This window comes from Pelophylax lessonae (assembly GCF_965119305.1).
Source record: "Pelophylax lessonae genome assembly, chromosome: 2".
Classification (NCBI taxonomy): domain Eukaryota; kingdom Metazoa; phylum Chordata; class Amphibia; order Anura; family Ranidae; genus Pelophylax; species Pelophylax lessonae.
This window is the reverse complement of record NC_138769.1, coordinates 703,223,138-703,247,368: the sequence shown is the minus strand read 5'-3', so window position 1 is coordinate 703,247,368 and position 24,231 is coordinate 703,223,138. Positions and strand designations below refer to the sequence as shown.

The 24,231-nt window shown below is 42.0% G+C and overlaps 1 protein-coding gene across 2 annotated transcripts in view; it reads left to right on the top strand.

Moving 5' to 3' along the window:
• WNT11 (Wnt family member 11) overlaps nucleotides 1–24,231 on the top strand; it is a 202,979-nt gene that overhangs the window by 110,820 nt on the left and 67,928 nt on the right. For both annotated transcript variants that reach the window (XM_082246174.1, XM_082246173.1), the window contains exon 3: nucleotides 16,614–16,849. In XM_082246174.1, coding sequence (XP_082102300.1) covers nucleotides 16,614–16,849 — 236 coding nt within the window. The remainder of the gene's footprint in view (nucleotides 1–16,613; nucleotides 16,850–24,231) is intronic.

The following is a 24,231-nucleotide window of genomic DNA, read 5'->3' as shown; positions in this document are numbered from 1 at the left end:
CCACCAAAAGAAAGCTCTATTTGTGGGAAAAAAAGGACATCAATTTTATTTGGGTACAGCGTCGCACGACTGCGCAATTGTTTGTTAAAGTAACGCAGTGCCGAATTGCAAAAAATTGGCCTGGTCATTAAGGGGGCAAATCCTTCCGGTCCAGAAGTGAGTAAAATATGTAAAAAAACAACAAATTAAAAACACCACCAAACCATAAACAGCAGGAAATCGTGTTTAGACTCTACAACTGACAGTGCAAACAGTCCATATAAAGTGTATAAAAAACATGAGGCTGGGATGATGTCCCCTCTCTGATGCAAGGATCTCCCCCAGGGATCAAACTGCAACATTGTAACTCTGTAGCAAGTCACAAGGTGAGAATCTGAAGCAACATAACAACAACTCATTATGTGTATGAAAAAACACGTCCACAGAATCTCTTTCTTCCATTCAAACATCACCATCATGGGCAAGACAAAAGAGCTGTCAAAGGATGTCAGGGACAATATTGTAGACCCGCACAAGGCTGGAATGGGTTACAAGACCATCAGCAAGAAGCTTGGTGAGAAGGAGACATCTGTTAACCACTTACCGCAAAAGTGACGTAGGGGTACGTCGGCAAACTTTGCGGTAGTATACCGGGATGATGCCTCTAGCTAGAGACACAATCCCGGTACCGTGGTTTAGAGCCAACGGTCGGCTTTCCGTCCGTAACGCCCGATGCGGCTCTGGAGCCGCTCGATCGTTACCCGGGTGAGCGGGAGGGGACGTCCTCCCCCCCTCCCGCCAACTTCCGTGACTTTGCTCGGGGCTCCTGTCCCACCGGGAGACCCGAGCACCCAGCCGGCGCGTCCACCGGCTGGATGGAGTCCCGATCAATGCAGGAAACGGCTTTGATCGGGTCTCCGATGACGTAACCCGGAGGCGGCGTCCACTTCCGGGTTACTGTGCTGCAAAAGGCGGCAAATTTAAAAAACGGCTGTATGCAAAAATGTAGTTTCCGGCGTTTTGCATACAGGGAAGTGTAGTGGAGGGGTCTGGGGTCTTTTAGACCCTCGATCCCTCCATAAAGAGTACCTGTCACTGCATATTGGTGTCACAAGGGATGTTTACATTGCTTGTGACAGCAATAAAAGTGATCAGATTTTTTTTTTTTTTTTAAAACTGTAATAAAGTTAAAAAAAAATAAAATAAATAGGAAAAAAAAACGTATACCGAAGTCGAGCCGCGAATGAAATCGCTTTTCAAACCACACATGTGAGGTATCGCCGGGATCGCCAGAGCGTGGGCAATAATAAAAAAAAGATCTACGCTCTAACTCTAAACTGGTAACCGTTAAAAAAATTTAAAGCGTCGCCTATTGAGATTTCTATTGACCGTAGTTTGTCGCCATCCCACGGGGGGGGGGGGCGCAATTTTAAACCGTAACATGTTGGGTATCTATTTACTCTGCGTGACATCATCTTTCACAATATACAAAAAAATGGGCTAACTTTACTGTCTAGTATTTTTTAAATGCAGTGAAATGTGATTTTTCAAAATATTGCAATGACCGACATTTTATTCTCCAGAGTCTTTGCTAAAATAATATATATAATGTTTGGGGGGTTCTAAGTAGTTTTCTAGGAAAAAATACTGATTTTATCTTGTAAACAAAAAGTGTCCGAAATAGGGCTGGGGCTTAAGTGATTATTCACAAATGGAATAAATACAAATTAACCATCAATCGCCCTCGGTCTGGAGCTCCATGCAAGATTTTGCCTCATGGGGGTAAGGATAATCGTGAGAAAAGTGAGGGATCAGCCCAGAACGACACGGGAGGAGCTTGTGAATGATCTCAAGGCAGTTGGGACCACACTCACCAAACAAACCATTGGTAACACAATACCCTGCTATGGATTGAAAATCTGCAGCACCGCAAGGTCCCCATGTACAGGCCCATCTAAAGTTTGCCAATGAACATCTAAAGGACCGGGAGAAAGTGCTGTGGTCAGATAAGACCAAGATTGAGCTCTTTGGCATTAACTCATTAACTCGCCGTGTTTGGAGAAAGAAAAATGCTGGCTATGACCCTAAAAACACCATCCCTACAGTCAAGCAAATGTTATGCTTTGGGGCTGTTTCTCTGCTCAAGGTACAGGCCTACTTTGCCGCATTGAGGGGCCAATTGGTGGGGCCATGTATTGTAAAGTCTTGGATCAGAACCTTCTTCCCTCAGCCAAAACACTGAAGATGGGTCGTGGATGGGTCTTCCAGCATGACAATGACCCAAAACATACCGCCAAGGCAACAAAGAAGTGGCCCAAGAAGAAGCACTTTAAGGCCATGGAGTGTCCTAGCCAGTCTCCAGAACTTTACCTTAGAGAAAATGTATGAAGGGAGCTGAAACTTCGAGTTACCAAGCGACAGCCAAGAAACCTTAAGGATTTAGAGAAGATCTGTAAAGAAGAGTGGACCAAAATCCCTCCTGAGATGTGTGCAAACCTGGTCACCAACTACAAGAAACGTCTTACCTCTGTGCTTGCCAACAAGGGTTTCTCCGCCAAGTACTAAGTTTGTTTTGCTTTAGGATCAAATACTTATTTTACTCACTGAACTGCAACTCAATTTATAGCATTTGTATCGTGTGTTTTTTCTGAATTTTTGTTGATATTCTGTCTCTATCATTTAAAACACACTTATGATAAAAATGATAAACCCTTCATTTCTTGGTGGTATTTGATCACCTATAAACAAAAAAAGACAGAAAATTTTGAAATTCTATAACACATATCCAATACATTTTTTTTTAAAAATCGAATTTCTTCATAAATTTAGGCAAATACATATTCTGCTACAAATTTTTGGTAAAAAAAATCCCAATAAGCGTATATTGATTGGTTTGCGTAAAAGTTATTGCAACTTCAAATGATATGATATACTGCAGGACTTCAATATTGCGGCGGACAATCTGACACTAACTGACACTTTTGACGCTTTGTCGGAACCAGTGACACTACTACAGTAATCAGTGCTAAAAATATGCACTGTCACTGTACTAATGACACTGGCTGGGAAGGGGTTAAACATTGAGGGCGATCAAATGGTTAAATGTGTTCGTAACCAGTGTTTATGTGTGTACAGTGTGTTGTTTTTATTAGGGATGTGATGGATTTTATTCCCTGCTTTGGATGGATGGATGGATGGAACAAGGGATGGTTGGAGGGAGGGATGGATGGATGTATGTATGGATGGAGGGAGGGAGGAAGGGAAGGTTTTATGGATGGAACAAGAGATAATTGGTTGGATGGATAGAGGGCTGGTTGGAGGGATGGACGGAGGGAGGGGTGAAGGGTGGGATGGAAGGAGGGAGGGATGATTAGGTGATGGAGGGAGGGATGGTTGGATAGATGGAGGGATGGTTGGAGGGATGGAGGTTGGGATGGATGGAAGGTTGGATGGTTGGATGGATGGAGGGAGGGATAGTTGGATGGATGGTTAGATAGAGGGATAGATGGAGGGAAGGATGGTTGGATGGATGGATGTAGGAAGGAATGGATAGATGGAGAGAGGAATGGTTGGATAGAGGGAGGGTTAGTTAAATAGAGAGAGATGGATGGATAGAGGGGGGGAGGGATGGGGGGTAGAGGTAGGTATGGATGGAGGATGGAGGGAGGGATGGATGAATGATTGGAGGGAGGGATGGTTGGATAGAGGGAAGGATGGTTGGATAGAGGAATGGATAGAGGGAGGGAGGGAGGGAGTGAGGGAGGGATGGATGGACTGAGGGAGGGAGGGATGGAGGGAGGGATGGATGGATGGATGGAGGGATGGAAGGAGGGAGGGATGAAAGGATAGATGGAAGGAGGGATAGATGGGGGAATGGAGGGAGAGATAAGTGCAGAGAGGGAGGGAGAGATGGATGGAGGGATGGAAGGAGGGATGGATCGAAGGAGGGATGGATGGATGGAGGGAGGGATGGATGGATGGATGGAGGGATGGAAGGAGGGAGGGATGAAAGGATAGATGGAAGGAGGGATAGATGGGGGAATGGAGGGAGAGATAAGTGCAGAGAGGGAGGGAGAGATGGATGGAGGGATGGAAGGAGGGATGGATCGAAGGAGGGATGGATGGAAGGAGGGATGGATGGAGGGAGGGAGGGAGGGAGGGAGGGAGGGATGGAAGGATAGATGGAAGGAGGGATAGATGGAGGGGGGATGGATGGCAGGAGGGATGGATGGATGGCTGGAGGGAGAGATGCGTGGAGGGTGAGATAGATGGATGGATGGATGGAGGAATGGATTGATGGAGGGATGGATGGATGGAGAGAGGGAGGGAGGGATGGATGGATGGAGGGATGGAACGCACAGACATCCCATCTTGGTGTTGCTCTTCAAACTTTCTGTATCATACACTGTGAAAACAGCCTCTGCTCTCTCATTGCTGGCAGAATCTGTTTCTTTAGACTCCCTGGCTCACTGCAGAGGCTGAGAAATGATCCATCTGTCTCTTGTAATCCATCCTCCATAGCAGGCTGTGTTCTCTCCACTCCTCTCCTGTCCCCCTTCTATCGATCTGCTGACACCTCTTCCTGATACAGCTCAGCTTAGAAGTCAAATCAGGTGGGCTGAGGAAGGGGGAGGGTACAATGCTTTCTCATTGGATTGGTTAGAGATGGAGATGGTGGGGGGGGCTTAGTTGATGATTTTTGACAAAAATTCAAAATTTGCATATTACTAACAGTGCTGTTTAATTGATGTAGAATGCAGATTTTGTGGGGGAAAAAAACATTTTTTTGAGAAGTTGTCTGAACAAAGAGTCAATTAACATATTAATATAAGGTTTACATGCCTGGGGATAAAACATTTCACGCTAAAGGGTAAGTAAACTCTCGAAGTGCATTTATCCTTTTTGCCCTCTGACCTAACCTAACCCAACCTCCCCCTCCACAGATGCATACTTACCTTGATCAGATGGCTGTGGTTCCGCTGTTTGGTTACATCCAATGCCAGAAGTCTTCACTGTCCTGGCTGTTCCTGTGCTTTAGTGCCCTATAGACTTAGGTGGTTAGGTTAGGTGAATTAGGTTAGGCCAGAGCGCTTTGTTTTGAAGGGTAAGTTCACCTTTAAAAAAAAAAAATTAAAAGGTAAACTAACACCAGACACCCTGGCCACCCCTCCCCCTGCTGTACATACCTCTGTGGGTGATGAGCTTTCAGTGCCCATGCAGCTGGTGTAGCAGTCCAAGGATTTGAAGTCCACACTCTTCTCTCTGCAGGGCTTCTGGGATGGATCAGAGCGTTTCTCTGTATCGGTACCGACCAATCAGAATCCCTCTAAACCGTCCCAGAAGCCCTGCAGAAAAAAGAGGGAGAAGAGCAGGGATTTTAAATCTCTGGACCACTTCACCAACTGCATGGCCACTGACAGCTTATCACCCACAGAGGTAAGTACATTGGGGACCGGGTAGGGAAGGGGTTCATTGTTTTCTGAAAAAAACTGGTAGTTGGGGTGGGAGGAAGGGCAGTATAGGTGTGGGGGGGGTCTGTCAGTGGAGGGTCTTTTTGGGGGGCGGCAGTTGGTGGGGTTTGCACTGCAGTGCAGAGGACTGGCACTCTAGGTTTAGAACTTCCATAACAGCCCATATTTGCATGTCCATGGGGAGACCCACGCATGCACAGATGTGCCGCGGGGCTTTTCTGAGGCTCCAAGCCTTGTGGTACACCTGGGCACCCGTGCTAGAGGGGGGCGCATAAGTCATTCTTGCCTAGGCCATTATATTAAATTCATTAAATTAAAAAATTAAGTAAAATTAATATCCAAATGTGAGAGAGGTAGAGGGGAGGAGGCAGGGCAAAATCAAAGTTAACTTAAGCCCCGTACACACTCGTCGAAAATCGGCCGGGAATTTTCGTCCGACGACCGATCCGCCGATTTTCGGCTTGTTAGTATGATGCTTCCGACAACCGACTCCGACTTTTCGGCCGAAAAAAATCTGGTGTGCAGGCTATAAAATTTTTGTCCGCCGTCAAAACACGGCCGATTTTCCGTCAGTCAGTACAGATTTCGACAGGGAAAAATCTTATGAGCAAGACTGGGCATGCTCAGAGAAGAAAGAACACAAAGAAAGCAATCCAACACATGACATCTCTTCTGAAGCACATTTTTGTTGGGCGAGAAAATTAGTGTGCAGTCTAGGCACATTCCAACCAACAAAACACCACTCTTGACAAAAGACGGACGATCGGTCGGCCGATAATCATTGCGTGTGTACGGGGCTTTAGTATGAAGTTGGCGGTAAGCTGGTCATATAGGGTCAGAATTTCGGTTGACCAATCATTATAAAATTGTTCATCAGAACGTTCTTTCTTTTTTTTTTTTCGTTTTTTTTTTTTCTAAAAAAGTATTTTCTATTCTTGTTGGAGACACGATTGTCTTTAGTCAAAGAGAAATTGTTTAGACTCATTAAATATAACAAGTTGTGAATCTTTATTTAATTTTTCCTATTTCCTCCTAGATTGTTTTTCTTTTCTTTATGAGAATTTATTGTTCGACTTTGATGCCCTAAGTAGCGAATATATAGATATATATAATCATTCTTAACATATATTATTAAATATGTATCTGGATTACGATTTATATATTTATATATTCAATTGGATGAGTACTTAAAGCGGTAATATACTCCGCTTTTCAACTTTTACCTACAGGTGAGCCTATAATAAGGGTTACCTGTAGGTAAAATGAATATCTCCTAAACCTACACGGTCTAGGAGATATTCGCCCTGCATGCAGCCCCTGACAGCAGCGGCGCATGCGCTCTGAAGGTCTGGCGGCCCTTCCGAGCTCCTTGCCGGAAAGTGAACTCCATCGCGCATGCGCGGGAGTGACGTCATCGCGGCTCCGGCCACTCACAGCACCGGCGCCGCCGAACACGAAAGAGGCGCAGAGGGAAGATGTCAGCTGCCTCAGCGGTGTCTGGGCGACCGTGTCGAGGCTTCGTTCTAAGGTAAGTATTTCATAATGAACTAGTATGCGATGCACACTAGCAGATTATGCCTTTGTGTTGCAGGTTTTTTTTTTTTTTTTTGAGGATACAACCGCTTTTATTGCAATGACATAAATTTTTTATTCTATATATATGCAAAATTGTTTTATTTATATATATACGGTAATACTTCTTCCTTTGTTCTCTTTTTATACTCCCTCCATTTTCCCCTTTTTTGTTTCAGCTATATTTTTTATCTTCATTTATGATTTTATCTTATTATTATTATTATTCATATATTTTGCTGGCTTTATCTCTTACCTTCTTTTTCACATAGAGTTTTGTGTTTTTCTTTCTTTGGTTGATTAACTATTATTATTTATTATTTTTCATTAATGTATTTTTTCGTCAATATTTTGTGTTTCTAAGTGGATAGCCACTTTACCACTAGAGCATTTTGCTGTCTTACGTCTGGGCCACTTTTTGCGATTCTGTGCTGTGCGACTTTAACTGACAATTGCGCGGTCGTGCGACGCCGTACCCAAACGAAATTGACGTCCTTTTTTTCCCACAAACAGAGCTTTCTTTTGGTGGTATTTGATCACCTGTGCGATTTTTACTTTTTGCGCTATAAACAAAAAAAGAGCGTTTATTTTGAAAAAATAACAATATTTTTAACATTTTTTTATATGAAATTCCCCCCAAAAAAGATGTAAAAACCAATTTTTTTTTTAATTTTTGGCCAATTTGTTTTCTGCTACCCATGTTTGGTAAAAAAAATCGCAATAAGCGTATTTTGATTGGTTTGCGCAAAAGTTATTGCGTTTACTAACAAAGGGAAAGATTTATGTCATTTTTGGTGTTTTTTTTTTTAACGAGTAATGGCGGCGATCTGTGATTTTTTTTGCAGGACTGCGACATTGCGGCAGACAGATCGGACCCTTGACTGACATTTTTGACACTTTTGGGGGTACCAGTGACATTACTACAGTAATCAGTGCTATACATATGCACTGTTACTGTAAAAATGACACTGGCAGTGAAGGGGTTAATTTTATTGGAGAGGGAGGGGTTAATGTATGCCTGGTGCTTGACGTGTGGGGGGGGGGGGGGGGTGACTGTGTGAGACAGGGACAGATCGGATGTCCAGCTATGCTGAACACTCCGATCTGTCACTCCCTGTCACTGAGGAGATCCGCCCGCTTGTGTTTACACAGGCGGGCGGATCTCCACACTAGATCCCCGACGATCGGGGCAGAGCAGCGGCAATCGCCGCTGCTCCTCCCCTGGCCTGACTCCCGCTGTGAATGAAAACAGCGGGAGCGCGCCTCCGGCGGCGCGCGAGCGCCGCCTACAGGAGAGGAGTCTGGCGACGTAGGTCTACGTCGTCAGACCTACAAGAGCCACTTTGCCGCAGTACTATTCAAGTACTTAGCGGTAAAGTGGATAGAGAAGGGAGCTTTGCTTCAATGGATTTAACTGCATGAAGGGGATATGCTACTAATTGATCTTTTTCTCAATGATATTAAGGATATTCAGCTGTTCTGTCCCTATTCATGCAGTCTATCCATGTGTATGTCTCTAGTTATGAATAAGCGAATGTGATTCGTGAAACGCGTCAACTGCTTGTTTTGTCGACCTGTCCATGATGTCCTATGAATGTTACGTTGGAATGTTTTTTATGTTTTTTATGTGAATAAATTGATTGATTCATGTCGGAGTGCGGTTTATTTTCCTTTGTGATTATACATTGCCTGGACTGCGGATCTGACGCGCACCCGACCTCTGATTGTTTGATTATCTTCAGCTGAGCACCGGTCCCTCCATTGCATCTCTGCCTTCGTTGAGTCAAATCATTTTGTTCAAAAGACCCTAAGGCTGCATTCACATGTCAGCGTTTGGATCGCAAACAAAATCGCGGGACGCAATGCGCTCCAAAGAAGTACAAGAGCTTCTTTGGAGCGTATTGCGTCCTGCGATTTTGTTTGCGCGATGTTGCCGCGATTCGGCAGGCGGAAATCGCGGCAACATCGCTCGGCGTTTGGGGGGCTATTGCAAATCAACGGGCAATGCTAGGCGTCCCGCGATTTGCAATAAATCTCCGGATCGCGGGCGGAACCGTGGTGGTTCTGCCCGCGATCCATACGCTCACATGCGAACGGAGCCTAAGGCTACATTCACACCTGAGCGTAGCGTTTTCGCGCGTTTTTACAGCGATTTTACCGCGATTTTAACAGCGACATTTACTGCCATTTTACCGCGATTTTTACCGCGATTTACAGGCGTTTTTTGTGCAGGCGTTTTTTGATTGAATAGATACCAATGGAAAACGCCTGTAATCTGCCCAAAAAGAAGCTCATGTACTTTTTTGAGCGTTGGGCGTTTTGTAAACAGCGTCAAAACGCTCAGATGTGAACAGGGGCCATTGAAATGAATAGGAATTGTCTTGTTGGGCGTTTTGAGAGCTGATCCTCAAAAACGCCTAGATGTGAACGGAGCCTTATATTTTGTCCTGACCGACCATTTGAATGGAATCCCAGAAGTAATAAACAGGTTTAATTTCAATAATTTAGAAATTTTACGATAATTATGAAAAATTACGATTTTTCATTGAAAAATTCTGCTCCTTCAAATTTTCTCATCACTCTAGTTGAATGTCAAATTGACCCCAGTAACCATTAGAAAATTGAATTTTTGGGAAAAAAAAAAAAAAGAAAATTGAAAGAATGTTTAAAAAAAATTTCAAACCAAATTCCATTGGTGTATGGCCAACTTTAACGCTTACGTCTATTTTAACCCTCCCCGGTGAAATCAGGTTAAAAATCTCGCTATAAACATGCGCGCTCCGCTTGTCTGGGCAGTCATATTTATACATATGCACGATATGGCCATATGGTGGGACTAAACCCCCATTTTTATTTATGGATTGTCTCCATATTTAATAGTCATTTCTTTTGCATGGTTGCGCTATTCTTTTTTAATATATTTATACATATTGAAGGAGGAAATTTACTGGAGCAAATTGGATCATGCTTTATTGGGTTTATTTGCCTTCCTCTGGATTAACTGTGGTTATAGGGCTGTGGTATAGAGCTTTTCTATTTATTTCTTTTTTTGTCCATTGGTTGAACTAGATAGACTTGTGTCTTTTTTTCAACCTGACTAACTGCAGGGCTGCTGTTAGAAATCATGGGGCCCCGTACAGCCTACCTGGCAGGGCCCCCCTGAATATGTCAAGACAATATTTTCACAAAAAATACACTAAAATAATTATTAGTGGACACAAACATAACCGAGAATCTGTGTGAATTTGCCCTTTTTAATTGTTTTTTTTTAGAGTTTTTAAAAGTTAAAAATGTTTACAATTATTTTATTTTACAATTTTTTTATTACAATGTCTAATTGTCATTATTATTTTTTTTTTTTTTTTTACAATCTTATTTTTTTTACAGGACAGGGAAGCCTGCAGCACTGTGGGAAGGAGGAGGGGGGAGGGGGGATGGCACAGTGAAAGGGGGACAGATTTGGGAGGGGCGACGACTCAGAAGCAGGCAGAACAGGGAGGAGGATCGTAGTCAGAGAAGCAATTACAGGAACAATGCCCTGTGTCTGAGTCTCTCCCTGCAGCAGCTGAAAGCTGGCAAGAGGGGGAGAAACTGGCTTTCAGCTGCTGCAGAGAGCTGCAAAGGGCTTCCTTCTGTAATTGCCCCTCCGGTCGACCGCACCGATTCCCTGTGCTGTTGGCGCCCCCCCCTGTGTTCTTGGGCCCCCTACAGGCAGACTGGTGGTCCCCCCCTATCAGCGGTCCTGTATGTCACTCCATACAGGTGTGGCCCGAGTGTGGGTGTGTTTCTTTGTGATGTGTGTAGGACAGCCCATTCATTTCCATGGGCATGAGGAACATGGAAAATAAGTCCCTGACTCTTTTCCAAAGCGCTATTAACCAGCTCCGGACCGCCCACTGTAGTTTTACTGTGGCAGGCAGCCCCTCCTGCGCGAACTGTCGTAGGTATACGTCGGTCGCACGCCTGCAGCTAGAGGGCGCTCCCGCCCCCACTCGGCAGCGGGGACTCCGATGCAGCGGGCAGGCGGCTCCGATTGCCGCCTGACACCCGCGATCTCTCCCCGCTGAGAGAGAAGGACGGTCAGCTGTTGTAAACACATCTGACCGTTCTTCTCTCTGGAATGATCACAGAGCTCCTGTGATCCTTTTATATAGAATCACAGGTCTCAATAGGCGCTTTTCCACTGCATGGTACGGCTCGGTTTGGCGCTTTTCCACTGCATGGTACCGCATGGTACGTGTTAGAACGGTTCGGTACGGTTTGGCACAGCGACGCTTTTCCACTACATGGTACGGATCGGTACGGCTCGCTTAAACAGTACCACCTCGGTTGGGGTTCCAATCGGGCCGTACATATACCATATTCCACAATCCTTTGCATGCAGCCTTGATTGTTTGTCACTACTAGCCACTGATTGGTCAGAGAATCGTTGTAATCCCACCAACTTACTATTTTAGTGGAAAAGCAAACCGAGCCGAGTAGAGCCTATACAGTGCTGAAAGACAGAGGGGGGGGGGGGGGGACTCGAGTCACATGACTTGACTTAAGTCACCAGTTTGAGGACTTGAGTCTTGCTTGACTAAAATTAATAAAAGACTCAACTTGACTTTGACTTGGTATTCATGACTTGAGACTTGACTTTGACTTGAGACATATGACTCGAAATGACTTTACTTTTTTAATTTATTAAATATTTTCATTTTCTCAAGATGTGTTAAAGCAAAATGAATGTGCCTGTTATGTTTCTGACACCACAGTCACATAAAACACATCAGTGTGTTCTGATTTTTAGGACACTGGCTGTTTAACAATGGAAATACTTAACATGTTTTTAGTGACTCTGGTGTTGAAACATGACCGGACGAAGGATTTTGCGCTGTTTGGGCATTCAAAGTGTTTCTTTAATATTCCAAGAAAAAAGCACTAAGGCTCCGTTCACATGTAGGCGTTTTGGGGCGTTTTTGGGGCGTTTTTTCTGCTCTAGGATCAGCTCTCAAAACGCCCAACAAGACAAATCCTATTCATTTCAATGGCCCCTGTTCACATCTGAGCGTTTTGAAGCTGTATACAAAACGCCCAACGCTCAAAAAAGTACATGAGCTTCTTTTTGGGCAGATTACAGGCGTTTTCCATTGATCTCTATTCAATCTAAAAACGCCTGCACAAAAATCGCGGTAAAAATCGCCGCAAAAATCGCGGTAAAAATCGCCGCTAAAATCGCGGTAAAAAAACGCGCGAAAAACGCTACGCTCAGGTGTGAATGTAGCCTAAGCAGTTTTGTTAATGTTGAAAATAAAACAAATCCTTTCCTGACCACTGACTTCTAACTGATTTAAAGGTGAAAATTGGAGTAGATCAGTATTTTGACTTGATTTGTGACTTGACCAAAATAAATGACTTGACTTGACTTGCTTGACTTCTAGCAGGGACTCGACTTGACTTGCTTGCTTTTCGCCACAGTAACTTGGGACTTGCTTGAGACTTGAAGGTTAAGACTTGAGACTTGCTTGTGACTTGCACATGTGTGACTTACTCCCATGTTTGCTGAATGGTGCCGACTCGTACCACGCAGTGGAAAAGCAAACTGAGCCGAGCTGGGCCAAGCAGTGCCGAGTGGAGCCGAGCCGGTACTTGCATTGGAAAAGTGCCATATGATAATTTCAAAAGCCCCCTCCCACCCCCTGCAGTTAGAATCACTCCCAAAGGCTCACATTTAACCCCTTAATCACCCACAGTGTTAACCCCTTCCCTGCCAGTGTCATTATTACAGTAACAGTGCATATTTATAGCACTGATTACTGTAGTAATGTCACTGGTACCCCCAAAAGTGTCAAAAATGTCAGTTAGGGGTCCGATATGTCCGCCGCAATGTCGCAGTCCCGCAAAAAATCGCAGATCGCTGCCATTGCTAGTAAAAAAAAAAAAAAAAACAATAACATAAATCTTTCCCGTAGTTAGTAGATGCAAAAACTTTTGCGCAAACCAATCAAAATATGCTTATTGCGATTTTTTTTACCAAAAATATGTAGCAGACAACAAATTGGCCTAAAATGTTAAAAAATTTTGATTTTTAGATTTTTTTTTTGGGAATGTTATATAGCAGAATGTGAAAAATATTGATTTTCTTTTTCAGAATTGTCGCTCTTTTTTTGTGTATAGCCAGAGATGTATAGTAACTAAGTAGAACTACTTCACTACTGTACTTAAGTACTGAAAGGCGGTATCTGTACTTTCCTAGAGTAGAATTTTATTCTCCTACTTCCACTTTTACTTCACTACATTTTTTCGATGATTTCAATACTTCTACTCCGATATTTTTTTTTTTGTGCTGCATAGTTACTCGTTACAATTATAAAAATTACCACTGCCAGAACAGTAGATGGCAGGTTTCATGAAGCTCAAAACATGTGTATTATCAGTGCATACGAAAATAAATGCTACTGTATGTATAAATAAAAGCTGCATTTGAAATAATAAAAAACAATATGATGTTCAAACTTTTGACTTCTTTCTTTAATAACTACATAACACAGTACTTGTACTTTTACTTTCAGTACTTGAGTAGCAATTTTTTTTTCAAAACTACTGGTACTTTTACTTTCAGTACTTGAGTAGCAAAATTTAAAAAAAAACTACTTGCAATACTTAAGTACAAAATATGTTGAATACTTTAGTACTTCTACTCAAGCCACTTTTTGATTGAGCACTTCCACTTCTACTCAAGTCACTTTTTGATCGAGCACTTGTACTTTTACTCAAGTATGGGTTTCGAGTACTTTATACAACTCTGTGTATAGCGCAAAAAATAAAAATCGCACAGGTGATTAAATACCACCAAAAGAAAGCTCTATTTGTGGGAAATTTTGTTTGGGTACAGTGTCGCACGACCACGCAATTGTCAGTTAAAGTCACGCAGTGCCAAGTTGAAAAAAGTGGCCTGGTCATTAAGGGGGCAAATCCTTCCGGTCTTAAAGTGGTTTATTGCACCACCGCACATCTACTAAACAGCATTGCATATCTGAGCAAGTCAGAAAAGTGCGTGATTTTGCACACATACCCGACACACATTAAGAGTTGGTTCACACTAATCTGACTCAAAGTCGCCCGACTTCGGGCGACTAATGAAGTCACCCGTGCAGCGCGACTTCAGCGCGGCTTGCAATGACTTCTCATTATAGAAGTCAATGCAAGTCGCTCCGACTTTGCCAAAAAATAGTGCAGGAACCCTTTTCTAATTTGGAGCGACTTGAGTTGCTCTGATTAGAACGGTTCCATTGCACAGCATGGACCGCTACTTGTCAGGCGACCAAGTCGGATCAGTGTGAATCGGCACTTATAGGAGCCTAACTATGTAACATTGTAACTATGAAAGCAGATTTTTTTTGTGCCGCTTATCCCAGCCTGAATGATTCTTCCATGGGAAAGGTCAGAGAGGAGATAGCTTATCAAGTCACTTTAAATGGATATATAATGTTTTTTCTGTAGGCCACTTTAAAACATATCCAAGGATGAAAGGCATCTGTCTGTCCTAAAACATTTTGTTATCTCTGTAGTAGTCTACCCACCATGACCGTTGTCCAGTGGTGAGGCAGGACTGTCCTCTGCTCCTACACAGATCAATGCAAACTCAAGTCCAATGGATGGGAGATTTTCCAGCATGTTGGAACATCTCACCACGTAAATACCAAACACTACCAAGGCTTAGACATGCTTCAATCGATGCAATCCCCAAAATATGAACATCACTTTTTAAGCTTATGTTTCCAGAAATACATTGTTAAAGTCGTATTAAGGGTTTGGCTTTTTTTTTTTTTTTTTTTAATAACAAACATATCATACTTACCTGCTCTGCGCAGTGGTTATGCACAGAGCACCCAGCATCCTCCTCTTCTCAGGTCCCCCGAACGGCGCTTTTGGCGCTCCCCCTTGACCAGTGCCCCCAATAGTAAGCTGCTTGCTATGGGGGCACTGTTGTGTGCTCTCTCCTGAGCCCTGCTCTATGCACCTTTAAGACACAAGGAGCTGCGGCTCAGTCCCACCCTCCGCTCTCTCTTGAGTGGCCCCCACTGTGGTCTCAGCCAATGAGGGGAGGGAGTCCGGGGACAGCCGAAGCGCTTGTACACATCGCTGGATCAAGAGGGGGCTTGGTTGAGTTTTGGGGGGGACTGTGGGGGGGGGGCAACACACAGAAGGTTTTTTACCTTCATGCATTCTATGCATGAAGGTAAAAAACCTTCAGTCTTTACAACCACTTTATTGCATGACAAAGGATACCCAAAGCACTAAGGGTTAGCTAAAGAGCCATTAACCCAGAAGTAGCTCTCTTTCAGACTCTGCTATCTCTCAGTGTAACTTTCTACTGAGTGCTCTGATGTTCTGAGTGCTCTGTAATGTTGTACGGAGTTACTAGTGTTACTCATGCAGCTATTATTATTATTATTATACAGGATTTATATAGCGCCAACAGTTTGTGCAGCGCTTTACAATGTGAGGGAAGACAAGACAGTTACAATACAGTTCAAAACAGGAGGAACTAGAAGGCCCTGCTTGTTAGAGCTTACAGCTATATGTATTATTTCACCTACACAATAGCTACCAACTGTCCCTGATTTCGAGGGACTGTCCCTGATTTGGAACAAAGTCCCCTGTCCCTCTTTCTACCTCTCTTGTCCCTCCTTTTGGTCTGATCTATTTAGTTGTATATGAAATGCACTATTTATCTTTCAAAAAATGTTTCCCAGTGTTAAACCTTTCATCCAGTTTCTAAATTGCTGCATTTGTAAATTTTAAAAGCCAATAAAAGAAATAGTAGTGGTAAAAAAAGCACTTGTGGGTTTAACCAGACGTTTTTTTGTGTGTAATTCCCTTATAAGGGGGTGTGGCATGGGGGTGTCCTGTGCCTGCATACTTTTGGTAATAAGTGTCCCTCGTTGCCATCTCAGAAAGTTGGGAGGTATGCCTACAGCTATTGTTCTTGTGAACAATGGGAGTGGTGGACCTTTCATTCATCTGCCAGTCCTTCATTCATAGAGCACTTTTCATTGTGGGAAACTATAGCTTAGCTTCTATGAATGGAGGAGGGGCCAGAAAGGGCGGGGCATAGTTGGCACAAATGTCTTTGACAGGTCTGACAGCTTGTATTAACCCCTGCACCAACAGAAAATCACAGCTGCTGGGGTATGGTGTGATAGGGGTGGTGGGGAGAGGAACGATGATTTCTCTAAACAGAGTAGCCATCAGCACAAAGGTCACTTCTCATTCATTGTAAGTGCCCTCCCTTGTGCTGATTTAAAAATACAAATTTTAATTCTAACTTAAGCATTAATGAGTGTTTATGAGGTCAATGAATGGAACCACAAGCTATGCACACTTCGTAAACGTGTGTTTGCGCATGTTCACGAAACGCTATAGTGTAGGTCTCATCTTGCCGCCTTCAAGAAAACCCGCCATTGTAATTCCATGTTGTAAATTTTGACAAGATAAACCACTGGCTTTTTATAAAAGAACTATGCTGGACATAGGGCTCCTATAGATGAGATCACATGACATTGTGCAAGGTCTGATATTCTCTTTTCCTTTCTTCTGATGCAGAGCGTTATCAAAGACTTCAGCATCCCTCGCCCTGAACCAGACCCAGCACTGCAAGCAGCTGGACGGCCTGGTCTCCTCCCAGATGCAGCTGTGCCGGAGTAACCTGGAGCTGATGCAGACCATTGTCCTGGCAGCTAAGGAGGTGAAGAAGACATGCATCAAAGCCTTCTCCGACATGAGGTGGAACTGCTCGTCCATTGAGTTGGCACCCAACTTCAGTCAGGATTTGGAGAGAGGTAGGGAACAGGGAATAACTCAATAATCTTGCTTTGCTTTTCCCTTTTTACTGATCACTGTGACACACCTAAGACTCTTCTACAATCATTGTTCAAGGGTTGTAATAACAATGCAGGATCACCAGTGGTACAGTGTATTCTGCCAGATGCCTCTTATAATTTTTGTTGACTCGTGTTTCTCCTCACATATAGTAAACTGTAAAATTATTATCAAAATGATGAAAGTTAATATGACCTGGGGTTAGGTGTTTATAGGATTTCAGATGTGTGTCTTGTAATATAAAGGGTTTAAACTGGTGCAAATGGATACTGATTGTTGTGACAGGAAAGATCGATCAGACAAGTATGGTGACCTTGGCCAAACATGATCATCCCCCATGAGATAAGGCAGGAGGTTCTTTGTTTCCTTCTTTTTGGGTTGGCCATAAACAAATAGAACTTAATTTGAAAATGTTAATTTTGGGAACAGTCATTCCATTTTCTAATGCAGACATTCTCAACTATGGTTCTGTTGAACTCTAGGGTTCTTAAAGGGTTGGTTAGGCGTTCCTTGAGCTGTGGCTAACTTACACACCACCTGATGGTGCTTGCATAGTTCCAGTTCCAACACCACTTCATCAATCAAAAATGGAGAAAGATCTGGGAGTCTTGGTTGATGATAGACTAGGCAATAGCATGCAATGTCAAGCGGGAGCTGCCAAGGCCAGCAGAATATTAGCATGCATAAAGAAAGGTATGTATTCCAGAGATAAGACTATAATCCTTCCACTTTATAAAACTCTGGTCCGACCGCATCTGGAGTATTCTGTTCAGTTCTGGTCGCCAGTCCTCAGGAGGGGTGTGTTGGAGCTGGAGAGAGTCCAGAGAAGGGCAACTAAATGAATTAGGGGATTGGAGGACCTTAATTATGAAGAACGTCTGCAATCGTTTGATTTATTCTCCCTGGAGAAGAGACGCCTGAGGGGGGACATGATAGCAATTTTTAAATATCTCAATGGGGATCTCAGCTTGGAAAAAAACTGTTCAGTCGAAGGGACTGCATGAGGACTCGGGGGCATACAATGCGATTAGAGGAGAAGCGTTTTAACCTCAGGCAACGTGGGGGGTTCTTTACTGTTAGGGCTACAAGATTGTGGAATTCTCTACCACAAGAGGTGGTTTCTGCGGGTAGTATGGGGGCTTTCAAAAGATTATTAGACGTACATCTCAAGGATCAGAACATTCAGGGGTATGTGAGATGATTATGGCCACACACACCTACACAGGTTGAACTGGATGGACTGTTGTCTTTATTCAACCTCACCTACTATGTAACTATGTAACCACTTGGCATGGATTCCCAAGTTAAGTTTTAATGTACCTGCATGGAAAATAATAATAGAACTCCAAAGAAGATTTTATTGTTTCTGCAAGGAAAAATGTATTTGGTCCTGAAGGAAATTTTTGGGGATTCCCTAAGGAAAAGTTTAAATGTATCCCCAAGGAAGAGTTTAATGTATCCCAAAGGAAGATTTTAATGGATCCCCAAAGAAGATTTTATTGTTTCCACAAGAAAGAATGTAATGGAACCACAAGGAAAGTTTTTGTGGATCCCCAAGGAATGTTTTAATGTATGCCCATGGAAAATTTTTATGGAGCTCCAAAGAAGATTTTGTTGTTTTCTGCAAGGAAAAATGTAATGGAGCCTCAAGGAAAATTGTTGTGGCTCCCCAAGGAAAAGTTTAAATGTATCCTCAAAGAAAAGTTTAATGTATCCCCAAGGAAAATTTTAATGGATCCCGAAAGAAGATTTTATTGTTTCTACAAGGAAAGATTTAATGGAACCCCAAGGAAAATTTTTGTGGATCCCAAGGAATGTTTTAATGTATGCCCAGGGAATATTTTTATGGAGCCCCAAAGAAGATTTTATTGTTTTCTGCAAGGAAACATTGAATGGATCCCCAAGGAAGATTTTATTGTTTGTGCAAGGAAAAATTGAATGGATCCCCAAGGAACATTTTTGTGGATCCCCAAGGAAAAGTTTAAATATAACCCCCAAGGAAAAGTTTAATGTGTTCCCAAGGAAAATTTTAATGGATTGCCAAAGAAGACTTTAATGTCTCCGCAGGGAAATATTTATTGTCTCCAAGGAAAATTTTTATGGATCCCAAAGTAAAAATTAATGGATCATCAAAAAAGATTTTAATGTTTCCATGAAGAAAAATGTAATGGATTCTAAAGAGAAAAATCAAAATAAGCGTTGTTATATCAGATAAACATTAAATATATAACGTTGCTAAATGTTGCAACAAATTTTACCAAAAGTCATTGAATCACAATTTCCCAAAAAATAGCAAACTGCAGTTTGGAATTACAAATTTCCCAGGGAACTCTGCTTATTTTCACAAATATCTCTTCAGGAAAGGTTTTTGTCTCCTTGTCCTAATCAATTACAGGGAATAAAAGGGCGTCCTGACCAGACAATAATGGGCGTCATGTCAGAATTAGCGAAGGATTCTGGGTAGGTTTCTTTGTTTTGACAACAAGCAAATAGCTTAATCAGTCGTGTGAAATACAGCGAATTAGTGAGCGAGACAGGCAGAAGTGAGCGACAGAGACAGGAATAATGGGGAGTGATGAGAGAGGAGCAGAGAGGTGGAGACGGAGAGATGGATCCCAGGCAGGGCGCGACCATTTCAGGCTCATTTATTGACTATTTCAGCATTTCTTTTAATTACTTATATAAAGGTTTCTTCACATGGATGTTGCTTCTCCTTATACAATTGTCTTTTTAACTGAACTAAAACCTTTTCCAACTTTGCGCCTTGTACTTAGCCCCGTGCATGTGGCACATGCACATTGCAATTTACATCTTCGCCCTATTCCCAACCTGTGTAAGATATGGGAACGCTACAATTCCAGCTCACATTTGCAGAAATTAGATTATTGGAGACTGCCCAATGGTGGAGCCATTTGGAGTGTGGGGGTTAGGAGCACCTTGTAATGGTAACTTGATCATTGGTACAAGAATGTTTATTGATTAAGAATTGTCAACTCATTTTGAGAGATACAGCCTCCCCCTTCTTCAGGGCTGACAAATAAAATATATTAAATAGGATAGTAAAAACAATACCAATGATAATAAATAGTTGTAATAAAGGGCATGATGGAGCAATTTTGAGTGTGGGGCTAGGAGCACCTAGTAATAGTGGTAACTTGATAATTGTTACAAAAATATTTCCCCAAAGAAGATTATAATATTTCCGCAAATAAACATTTAATGGATCCCCAAATTACATTTTAATGTACCCCCAGGGAAAATATTAATAGAACCCCAAAGAAGATTTTATTTTTTCTGAAAGGAAAAATGTATTGGGTCCTGAAGGAACATTTTTGTGACTCTCCAAGGAAAAGTTTAATGTATCCCAAAGGAAAAGTTTAATGTATCCCAAAGGAAAAGTTTAAAGTATCCCCAAGGAAAAGTTTAATGTATCCCCAAGAAAAAGTTTAATGTATCCCCAAGGAATATTTTAATGGATCCCCAAAGAAGATTTTATTGTTTCTACAAGGAATAATTTAATGGAACCCCAAGGAAAGTTTTTGGGGATCCCCAAGGAATGTTTTAATGTATGCCCACAGAAATTTTTATGGAGCCCCAAAGAAGACTTTATTGTTTTCTGCAAGGAAACATTTAGTGGATCCCCAAGAAAAATTTTTGTGGGTCCCCAAGGAAAAGTTTAAATATAACCCCAAGGAAAATGTTAATGTATCCCCAAGGAAAATTTTTAATGGATCCCCAAAGAAGATTTTATTGTTTGCGCAAGGAAAAATGGAGACAGAGAGATGGATCCCAGGCAGGGCGTGACCATTTGAGGGTCATTTAATGACTATTTCAGCATTTCTTTTAATTACTTATATAAAGGTTTTGAGTGTGGAGCTAGGAGCACCTAGTAATAGTGGTAACTTGATAATTGTTACAAAAATATTTCCCCAAAGAAGGTTGTAATATTTCTGCAAATAAACATTTCATGGATCCCCAAGTTAAGTTTTAACGTACCCCCATGGAAAATATTAATAGAACCCCAAAGAAGATTTTATTGTTTCTGAAAGGAAAAAATTAGTGGGTCCTGAAGGAACATTTTTGTGAATCTCCAAGGAAAAGTTTAATGTATCCCCAAGGAAAAGTTTAAATGTATCCCCAAGGAATATTTTATTGTTTCTACAAGGAATAATTTAATGGAACCCCAAGGAAAGTTTTTGTGGATCGCCAAGGAATGTTTTAATGTATGCCCACAGACATTTTTTATGGAGCCCCAAAGAAGACTTTATTGTTTTCTGCAAGGAAAAATTTAATGGATCCCCAAGGAAAATTTTTGTAGATCCCAGGCTCAAGGAAAAGTTTAAATATAACCCCAAGGAAAATTTGAATGTATCCTCAAGGAAAATTTTTAATGGATCCCCAAAGAAGATTTTATTGCTTGCGCAAGGAAAAATGGAGACGGAGAGAGGGATCCCAGGCAGGGCGCGACCATTTGAGGGTCCTTTAATGACTATTTCAGCATTTCTTTTAATTACTTATATAAAGGTTTTGAGTGTGGGGCTAGGAGCACCTAGTAATAGTGGTAACTTGATAATTGTTACAAGAATATTTCCATCTAGTTTTGGGAGATACAGCTTCCCCTTCTTCAGGGCTAACAAATAAAAGATATTAAATAGGATATTAAAAACAATACCAATTATAATACATAGTTGTAATAAAGGGCATGATTGAGCCATTTTGAGTGTGGGGCTAGGAGGACCTAGTAATTTCATGGATCCCCAAGTTAAGTTTTAATGTACCCCCAAGGAAAATATTAAAAGAACCCCGAAGAAGATTTATTTTTTTCTGAAAGGAAAAATGTATTGGGTCCTGAAGGAACATTTTTGTGAATCCCCAAGGAAAAGTTTAAATGTATCCCCAAGGAAAATTTTAATGTATCCCCAAGGAAAATTTTAATGTATCCCCAAGGAATATTTTAATGGATCCCCAAAAAAAAAAGATTTTATTGTTTCTACAAGGAATAATTTAATTGAACTCCAAGGAAAGTTTTTGTGAATCCCCAAGGAATGTTTTAATGTATGCCCACAGAATTTTTTTATGGAGCCCCAAAGAAGACTTTATTGTTTTCTGCAAAGAAAAATGTAATGCATCCCCAAGGAAACTTTTTTGTGGGTCCCCAAGGAAAAGTTGAAATATAACCCCAAGGAAAATGTTAATGTATCCCCAAGGAAAATTTTGAATGGATCCCCAAAGAAGATTTTATTGTTTGCGCAAGGAAAAATGGAAACGGAGAGATGGATCCCAGGCAGGGCGCGATAATTTGAGGCTCATTTAATAACTATTTTAGCATTTCTTTTAATTACTTATATAAAGGTTTTGAGTGTGGGGCTAGGAGGACCTAGTAATAGTGGTAACTTGATAATTGTTACAAGAATATTTCCATCTTGTTTCTGGAGATACAGCTTCCCCCTTCTTCAGGGCTGACAAATAAAAGATATTAACTAGGATATTAAAAACAATACCAATGATAATAAATAGTTGTAATAAAGGGCATTATTGAGCCATTTTGAGTGTGGGGCTAGGAGCACCTAGTAATAGTGGTAACTTGATAATTGTTACAAGAATATTTCCATCTAGTTTCGGGAGATACAGCCTCCCCCTTCTTCAGGCCAAGTTCACACCTGAGCGTTTTTCAGCTCGTAAAGCACTCATCTCTGAAGTCTCAAAACGCCCAACAAGCAAAATCCCATTCATTTCAATGGCTCCTGTTCACTTATGAGCATTTTGTCGCCTAACGCAAAATGCCTGAATCTCGGAAAAAGTACATGAGCTTCTTCTTTGGCAGACTACCAGCATTTTTTGTTAAATGTCAATGCCTGCCTCCAAACACCTGCAAAAAACACCTGAAAAAAACTCCTGAAAATCGCCTGAAAAAAACACCTGAAAAACGCCCGGAAAAAAATGCCTGAAAAGCGCCCAAACAAAACGCCTTAATACGATACGCTCAGGTATGAATGGAGCCTCAGGGCCGGTTCACACTATTGCGAGTGCGGTGATCGCATGTAATTCGGAGCGCACTGCTCCTTCATTACATGCGATCGGATCTGCGGATGCAAATTCAGCCATACACTTTTTATGGCTGAAATTCACACTGCACCCACACAAAAGACGCACAGGACCCTTTTTTCCAGCCGCACAGGATCGGATCGCCCAGTGGTTCACACTTGTGCGATCCGATCCTGTGCGAACTGTCAGATCGCACTGCGATATGCGATCAAACTGGGGGTGTCATTAACATTTAATTGACACCCTCTGCGTATCGCATATGGCAGTGTGAACTGCCAGATGTGCGTTTGCAATGCGGGAACAGGCTGCAAATTTGCAGCCTTCCCGCATCGCACAAGTGTGAACCGGGACTGAAGGTTGACAAATAAAAGATAAATAAAATAGTAAAAACAATACCAACAATAATAAATAATTGTATTAACTCCTGGTTCACACATATGCAATGCGGGAACCCTGCGAATCCACTGCATCGCATTCAACTCGCAAGCAGTTCACACTGCCATATGCAAATCTCTGGGGTTGTCAGTACAAAATTGACAACACCCCCAGATCTGTTCGCATATCACAGTGCAAACTGTCAGTTTGGATATGAATTGGATGGCATAGGTGTGAACCCCCATGCAATCTGATTCTGGTGCTGACCCTAAAAAAGGGTCCTGTGCGAGTTGTGTCCGAATCCAATGCGAGTCTAGCCTTACAATCTGTATGGCTAAATTTGCATCACACATACATCGCATGTGATTTGCAGAGCAGTGGTATTTTATAATACATAAGGTATTTTCCTAAAACAAAATATATATATCTGATTCTGTCAAAGGATGGGGTAAGATGTAGCATTTGGAAATGTGTAAAATGAGGGTGCAGGTCACCACCACAGGTGCATGTGACAGGGTGACAACGCAGGAGTATAGTTGGATAAGTGTTGTCACTCCTTAACATCAAGTGCCTAAAGAAGGACCTTCAAGGTCTGGTCACCAGAGATTGTTTTACATAGTTAAATAGTTAGTCTGATTGAAAAAAGGCACCAGTCCACCCAGTTCAACCAATAGAAGGGAGAAAAGAAGAAAAAAAAATATATACAATCTTTATGTACAATGCTATATCCACAGTTGATCCAGAGGAAGGCAAAAAACTCCAATAAAGCATGATCAAATTTTCTTCAAGCGGAGGAAAATTTTCTTCTTGTCTCCTCAACATTGGATGTTCCCTGGATCAACCTTACCTATAAATATTAGTACCCAGTTATATTATGTACACCCAGGAAAGAATCCAGGCCTTTTTTAAAGCAACCTACTGA